Source organism: Cebus imitator, unplaced genomic scaffold, assembly GCF_001604975.1.
Source record: "Cebus imitator isolate Cc_AM_T3 unplaced genomic scaffold, Cebus_imitator-1.0 Scaffold630, whole genome shotgun sequence".
Taxonomy (NCBI): Eukaryota; Metazoa; Chordata; class Mammalia; order Primates; family Cebidae; genus Cebus; species Cebus imitator.
The window spans coordinates 225,281-234,092 of NW_016107945.1; the positions used below are offsets into that span (position 1 = coordinate 225,281).

General features: G+C 33.5%; 1 protein-coding gene across 50 annotated transcripts in view; it reads left to right on the forward strand.

Annotated features, from left to right (window-relative positions):
- Positions 1-8,812, forward strand: part of LOC108295309 (regulating synaptic membrane exocytosis protein 1) — a 224,059-nt gene extending 215,247 nt beyond the window's left edge. For 49 of the 50 annotated variants that reach the window (XM_017517439.2, XM_037734512.1, XM_037734514.1 and 46 more), the window contains 3 exons: positions 3,866-3,967; positions 4,556-4,695; positions 6,177-8,812. In XM_017517439.2, coding sequence (XP_017372928.1) covers positions 3,866-3,967; positions 4,556-4,695; positions 6,177-6,392 — 458 coding nt within the window. In that variant the 3' untranslated portion in view covers positions 6,393-8,812. The remainder of the gene's footprint in view (positions 1-3,865; positions 3,968-4,555; positions 4,696-6,176) is intronic. The other variant, XM_017517415.2, reaches the window with a different exon arrangement.

Genomic DNA, 8,812 nt, shown 5'->3' on the forward strand with positions numbered 1-8,812 from the left:
ACTCGGCCCCAAGCAAAGCTTCAAATCATTTTCCTCATTTCTAACATTTCACAGAAAGCTACTAGAGGATTTACTTCAACCAAATGAACTAAGTGAATTTTCAAAATTATGGATTAAAAAAAAACAAAAGATGGAACCAATAAATAAATACTTGCCTCCTCACAAAATAAAGATGATTGGGATACCCAGGATGATAGCAAAGGAGGAACTAAAGATCGCTACAGCAAGGTTTCAAAGCAACATTCAGATTGTATCATGTCAGATTTCATGAGATAAGATTTATAGAATACCTAATGTGTTTGATTTTATGCAAGAGATAAACAACCAGGAGAGACTAAGATTTGAATTAGTGAGATCTACATAAAAATGTAAGCAAATGCTTTCTTAAAAGACACTAATTAAGTGTAGGAAAAAGGAAGATGTAAGAAATGAGAAGTAGTTATAATATGCCAGTTCACACAGTTATGCATAAGGTTACTAGTCAAAATAATATAAATAGTAATATTGGGAAAAATGGGATGACAGAAATTGTCAAGTATCTAGTAGGTGTAGGAAGGCACTGAAAGAGATCAAAATTGGAAGTCAATAATAATATCTAAAACTGCAAAAAGGAAAATATAAGTATAGTGCTTAGAAATAATAAGGCAAATACCAGAAAGTAAATCAGTTAAAAATATTGAAAATTTTGAAAGAATAATTTTTGGAAGACAAACAGTTGAGAGAAGGGATAGAAGTTAGTTATGTATAAATATAACAGGTTTTATAGAACAGTTGGGGATATTTATATGATTTTAAAATAAATCTTAAAAAAAACATGTAAAGGACTAAAAGAAAACAAAAGACTTCTGGGCACTGAGGTCTAAAACAGAATTATAAAACTGATGAGAATGTCTAGAACAACAAAACTGATCCACTGACCAGGCAAAAAAAGAGAATTCTTGCCTGAGAAAATAGAAGTGATTCAACTAAGCAAAAATAACTTAGAAATTGTCAGAGGTAGAGTATACAAAATCCACAGAAACAAAGACCAAGGGTTATTAAACAAAAAAAAAAAAAAAAAAAAAACAAGTATATATTTTTAAGAAATAAAGAGAATGGAAAATATAATGAATTAAAATTGAAAATTCAGTTGATGAGGTGAATAGTATACTGAACAAAGCTTAAGACAGAATTAAATACAAGGAGAACTATAGAATATCACTGTAAACATGGCCTATTTAAATTTAAAAAAATCTTTCATAATAGAGAATATGGGATGTAGGAAGAATAAGCTGAAAAGCTCAAAATTACTCTAAAAGGAGCCTAAAAAGATAATAGAGAAACAGTTTTGGAGGAAAAACTAATGATGACTGAACTGTTTAAGGAAAGCAGAAAACCTGAAGAGCACGCTGAGTGGTGAACTGAACAATCTATACAAAACAAACAAGGAAAAGCTTCTTAATGTAATTTCAGAACATCATCTCAAATCATGAGGAAGATAAAGATTACCTAGCAAAGAAAGGCAATAAATGAACAGCTTTCGTTTCTTAGCAATGCCAAATATATAGATAGATACATAGATAGATAGATAGATAGATAGATAGATAGATAGATAGATAGATAATTATTCTCAAACTGCTAAAGAAAAGGACTATCAATCCAAATTTGTATATTAAGACAAATGTTCATTCAAGAGTAAAGATGAAATAGAGTCATGCTCATTAACACAATGACTCATGAAGTTTACCATCTCCTGCTCTTCACTTAGAGGTGTGCTGTAGCAAGAATAAGCCTAAAAAGAAAGAATGGGATTTGGGAAGCAATGATGAGCAAAGAAATGAGTGAAACTTGGTAAATATATTAAAATAATAATAATTTAACAAAAACAGCAATAAAAACAGGGTTTTAAGTGTGTATTTGACAACAAGCAGGAAAAAAGCAAAATAAAATAAGTTGAAACAAAAATGCCACTCGGCATCTACGTGAAAGTTGAGAAGTTGAAGAATTCTTAAATAATTAAAGATACTTGTCTTATATGGGAGAAAACAGGAAAACACTAACTTTAGGTTTTGGGGCAGTCACCTATTGGAATAATATGACAGTATCTAGTAAAATTTAAAATGTAGATGTGCTGTGACCCAGCAATACAGTTTGTAGTTGCATATCCTCAAGAAACTTCTTGCAGCATTCTTTGTTACAGCACCAAATAGGAAGACGAAGACCCCTAACTGGAGATAAGATAAATAAATATAGCATTCACATAATAGAATATTATAGAGAAATTACAGGGAATGTTCTAGATCTCAACACATCAACTTGGATGGATACATAAGAAAATGTTGTTAAGTGAAGAAAGAAAATTGCTGAATGATACCACTTACACAAATGCTTAGGCTGGACACGGTGGCTCACATTTGTAATCCCAGCACTTTGGGAGACCAAGGCAGGCAGATCACCTGAAGTCAGGAGTTCGAGACCAGCCTGACCAACATGGTGAACCCTGTATCCACTAAAAATGCAAAAGTTAGCCAGGCGTGATGCTGCATGTCTGTAGACTCAGCTACTCAGGAAACTAAGGCAGGAGAATTGCTTAAACCTAGGAGATGGAAGTTGCAGTGAGCCAAGATCACGCCACTCCACTCCAACCTGGAAGACAGAGCAAGACTCTGTCAAAAAACAAAACAAAACAAAAAAACAAAGCTTAAAATTTGGAAATGTAATTGAGATGGACAGTTATTAAAAACTATAATCTACCACAAAGAATTTAAGAGTAAATAGAAAGCTGAAAAAACCTAATTAGAACTATAACTATTGGTATTTAACATTCTACTCACCAAAAAATGGGGAGAATAATCCCAGGTGTTTTCACAGATGAGTTCTAATAAATATGAACTCAAGAGACATGAAAATTATGAAACAAATATTTTCGTGAAATAAAAAGGGACTCATTCTAGTTGCTAATCTAATTTTGTATCGAACTATACATGGGCTATGTAATCCTCCTTAATAATCAAAGAAATGCAAATTAAAATATCTTTTTAACCAGATTGAAAAAAATTAAACTTATTTTTGATACTGGTATTAGACATTTTGCTAATACCAGTATTACTGAGTGCGAGAAGCAGAAAGAGAGATATTTCTGGTCATAGTGCAAACTGGTACAACCTTTCTGGAGGAGTTGGCAGTATGCATGGAATTTTTGGATGTCCATCCTATTAGATATGAAAATAAAATCTTGGAATTCTATGTTCAAAAAATAACTGATGCAAGAATGTGTGCAAGAATTCTTATAAAACTCTTCATTCTAGCCCCATTTACATACACTGAAGTATAAATAGTTTATGTAAATAACCTTTATTTCCATCAACAGGAGCCTGATTTAATAGGTAACGACATGTCCATACAGTAGTCCATGTAGTCAATAAAATGACTGTTTATGATATGATTGATGATAGATAGCTAGATAGGCAGGCAAAGAATGCTAGGATATTCACTAAATATTAATGGTGGCTTTCTCTGGATAATGAAAATACAGATAGTTACAATTTTTTATTAATAAGTAAATATACTGAATGAAATAAGAGTAAGAAATCTTATTAAGTACAAGAATCACAGAAATACTTCAGCGTTGTTATAGTCCTTTATTAACTAATTTGCAAATCTCATCAGAGGGATTAATACCAGAAAAAAATAAGAGAATTGTTTCCAAATTTGATTAAAGGCTGGGAAAGAAAAGTGGGATTGTGCAGTGAGGGGTCTAAATATTAGTTTCTTATCAAAATCATGAGGATAAAAATCTGTAGTCTGATATGGGCTGTCCTTTTTGTTTTAACTGCACATAACTGCAAAGAAGCTGAAACACACCTTGCTTCCACTCCATTTGCAGGTGATATACAAATTGGAATGGAGGACAAAAAGGGCCAATTAGAAGTTGAAGTTATTAGAGCACGAAGCCTCACACAAAAGCCTGGTTCTAAATCTACACCTGGTAAGGAGTATTCCTGAGTTTGATGAAGAGATTATTAAATAGGCAAACAAGTAAAAACAGTTGCTGCATTTGAATTCCATATGCTCTGTTTTGCATCATCTGATTGATTTAAAAAGCAGTATTTCTGTGTTCTTTGATGTTATTAAAATGGATCTCAGTTTTCCTTGCACAGTTATTATTTCAGAAGGTGTTAGGAAGTGTTTTTAAAATTTAGTTATGGTTGCCTCTTAGCTTTTGTCAGTTATTTTCTTTCTTCACATTTAGAAAAGCAAAAGAAAAAAAGAATATAGCTCTAATCATAAAAAGGGAACAATGAACTTTAAGATCTAAACCTGTATTGTAATCCAAGTAAGTCAAAGTCTTCAAATAACTTTGTATACATTGACTCAAAATGAGGAAAATGGCAGTAATGGTAACATATAGATTTAAGGAATAGAATTTATGGAACAATGCAAGTTTTAAGTAATTTGAATAGTCAATGGGAAACTTTCAGTAAGCATCTCTAATTCTGTAATAGGACATTCTCTAATTTAAAAAATAATTGAATTTAAGAAATAACTTCTTATATGTTAATATATCTTTCTTCAGCTCCATATGTCAAAGTATATCTTTTGGAAAACGGGGCCTGTATAGCCAAGAAGAAGACAAGAATTGCACGAAAAACCCTTGATCCTTTGTATCAGCAGTCCCTGGTTTTTGATGAAAGTCCACAGGGTAAAGTTCTTCAGGTCAGTAATAGTTTGTTTGACTTTTTACATTGAAATATTTGTATTATCCATACATCGAAGAGATGGTCAAACACAAAAAGAATAAAATTTGGTAAAGATAAATGTAGAATTGTATTATTGAATAGAAAAAATTCAAATGGTTAATTTATAATATAAATAATGTATATTATTAAAAACATTTGGTGGATCTAATAGAGAGCAATTTTATTCTCTCTCTTCTTTTCTTTTCTTTCTCCATCCTCTTCTAGGTTTGCCCTGTTCCCTCCCCTCCTCACTCCTCACTAGATAGATAGATGATAAATAGAGATATGTCAAACAAAACAATGCTAATAATAATTGATTGAGCATTGCTATGTACCAAACATGAGATACAAAGAGGAAGAGGGAGAGGAAAAGAAAGATGTGCAGAGACCAGCAAATATTTAGTCCTGGTTGACTGCCATATGCATTTTTAGGTGCATATATGCATATATATATATATAAATATATATTTTTTATATATATTTATATATATATAAATATTTTTTAATATATTTATATATATATGCACCTAAAATACATATGCACCTAAAATATATATATATGCACCTAAAATACATATATATATATGTATTTTAAACTTTGTGGCTAACATGTGCAATAAGTATCATTATCCCCATTTTAAAGATTATGTCTGAGATTCAAGAGGTTAAGTAATTTTACACAGTTACTCAGTAAATTGTAAAGATGGGATTCACCACCAACTCTACTTGTGTAAAGCAGGTGAATGAGTTCAGCTGAGAACCTTTACAGATGACTGAAGGATTAGAAAATAGAACATGGGAGTATGTGTAATAGAAGGCTTGTCTGACACCAATAGGAGTTGATCTAGATTGTGGTAATTTTCAATGATTTAATTGAAATGTTAATCATCTAAGTCAAAATTGGCATGCAAGTCCTCAAAATGTACCAGCTCATAATTATTATTTTTTTTTGGCCTACCCCTTTACTAAAAAGACCATAACACGAAAGAAATCAAATGAATACTCTCATTCTTTGTACATATTTTCTTGTACATACACTCCATGGTATACTGAGTTGGATTGCTAGCCACCCTCCTAAATTGCACAAATTTTAATTTTTATATTTCTATGGCCCTGCACATCAGTAATTAGATAGTAGTTATACAAGAAAGGTGTTGCATTCATACAATAATAATCTGATGTATTTCTTTCTTTAATATGGCTTATGTAGATAATACTCATTGACTAGGAACACACAGTCCTTAATTGCATCAGACGAAAATTTTTTGTGAAGTGTCTATGAGCACCTTAAGGTTATCGTATCTTCTTTTTTGTGCCTTCTCCTTCATGACAGTTGTATTCATTATTTATGTCCTCTTCTTCTCTGACTGGCCCACTTTTACAACATAGTTGCTTTGAGCCCTTTGAATGTGAAGCAGACAGAAGTCCAGATAATGTTGTATTTCTCTGTCTCTGCAGGTGATCGTCTGGGGAGACTATGGCAGAATGGACCACAAATGCTTTATGGGTGTGGCTCAGATCTTGTTGGAAGAACTCGACCTGTCCAGCATGGTGATTGGATGGTACAAATTGTTCCCACCGTCCTCACTGGTGGATCCCACACTCACTCCCCTCACCCGCCGGGCTTCCCAGTCATCTCTGGAAAGTTCAACTGGGCCTCCCTGTATTCGATAATAGTGAACTCATACCAGAGTCATTTCCAATAAAACTCTACATTTCAGGATAATAATCTGAACCAGATATTTCATGATCAAAAGCATTGTTGGAGACAGACAATCAACTTATGTTTTGCCTGTAGTAGTTTTTCAATAATATGTCCCAATCATTATTTAAAACATGGCTTCATATGACAGAACAAGGCAATCTATCAAATTACAGGAAGAATCAACGTGCTGGTGAGAGTCACTGATGCTTCTAACAAATAGAAAAAGAGGAAACTTTAAATCCACGCATACAAATACACACACACACACACCAAATTGAACAAACTGGAAACTCTCACTCTGTGAAAAGTTGTATTCTACACGTATCTGCACAGACCACAAGCAGTGTTATTTCCCTGATGTTTGAATTGTTTTGTTCTTTCGTGTGTTTTGTTTATTTGTGTGGTGGTTGTTGGTTTTCATTTCTTGAGTTTTTGTTTTGTTTTCACCATCTGTTATCTCCACTAGTTTTTTTTTTTTTTTTTGGCTGTGTCATGAAAGGCCTCATGATGCTAACAGAGACTCTTCCCTTCTTTTTTCCAAAAGCACCAAAAAAAAAGGGCTGAAGTGATCTCTGTGGCATCTTCCCAAGGTGTTAAACAGCTACATAAGGTGAAGCCAAGGAAGGGTTTCACTGGCTTTCATTTTATAATTCTTTAAAGTCTTGTGTGTGGAAACCCAAAAGACAAAAAGGTATCTTCCAAAATAAATAATCACAGAAGTACTTTTTAAATTAAGAGCCTATCTGTTTGCATTCTAGAAAATTAATTTATGGTTTCCATTGTTTTGCATGGAAGACTTTTAAAGAAGTCGATCTGCAACTAATGCTGGGGACTAAAACTAACTGCATAATTGTACTTTGAAAACACTCCTTGTAATGCCTTTTTCTTCCTGATAGCAAAAAAAAAAATATGCTCATGTGTATAAACCACACTTTGACTTCCAAAATGGTGACTAGGAATGGATTTGAGCCTAAGACACTTTGAGCTATGCCCAGGCTTCTCAGCCATGCCTCAGTGTAGACACACCCATCTGCCCTGGAAAGAGCATGGTATGAGCTGTTCAATATTCCACTGGAAATTCCAGTTGAAATATTCTGCACTAAACTAATGTTTTTATCGAATTTTAGTTTACATTTCTTTGAGATTGATGCAAGCACAAAGCTTGATTTTTTAATGCAAAGTATCTTACTTTTTTGGGGGAAAATAAACAAAGTCAACTTTCAATTTGCATTTTCAATTTTTCTTGGCCTTGAATTTCCCTGTGACATTCTGTACATGTGCTACAAACTGCAGTCTCTGCAGATGCATTGCTATGTTCTCCCTCCTTTTATGAGTCACTCCACTTTTGTGATTACACAAATAGAGCAGCATGACTTGGAACTGTTCAAAGCTGCATGCACATTTTGTAAAAAAAAAATTTTAAAAAGAAAAGAAACAAAAGGTTATTTAATAATGTATGTTAGTTCCACATAGGCCAGCTTGTATGTTGCATGTACTTGTACAGTTTGCTTGTTAATTACTATACCGAAATAACCAAGAAATCTAAGCCATCCATTCTTGTTATAGACATTTTGCAGGTTTTAGCCAGACTCAGTCTCTGAGTCTGTGGTGAAATGTCTATAGATGGACTTTATTTTTTACCCTCTGGAAAACGTGATGTAGTACGGACCAAATTCCTTCCAATAAATATTTTGGTGTAGATTCCTACTGTGGGGCTATAACACATGTAGACACTGTGTACACACTAGGTTTTAATTCATAGACATACTGCCTGCACCAAGTGAATTATTTATTATTATTTACACATGCCAGAATTATCTGCCCATCTTTCCACAGGGCACAGATTGACCACTGCTCACCATGGTGAGCAGGAGGAACTGAAGCATTGGTGCACTTCTACTAGATTCTGTTCTGTCTTAGTGGCCAACAATCAACTGATTATAATTGGGTAGTATCTTTCTATTTTGACCATTTGTCTTAACACTCCCCTGTGCTTTTAAATGAAATTCCAACTCATGTACGTAAACATGTTTAATAAAATTTACTTTTCATGTCAGTCAGTAGCCATCTGTGTTCTATGTCTTGCCAGATTTCCATTGTGGGTTTTATGGTGCAAAATGGGAGCCAGACCATGGGAAGGGGAGGCTGGGGTTTGTTGTCTGCTGTGGGCATTTGACTTGACTTGTCACTGCACTATATTATGTCTTAATCGATGGCCCAAAGGGTACTTTGCATCACCTACAAGTTTTCACTTTGTCAGCCTAAGTGAGCACATGACTATACTTCTGAAAAGTGGCATTATTAAAAATAATAAATCTCAGTAAGAATCAAATGGAAGGTTGTTTTCTGCTGCTGTTTGAATGTGCTAATAAAAGAGACAACCCTGTTG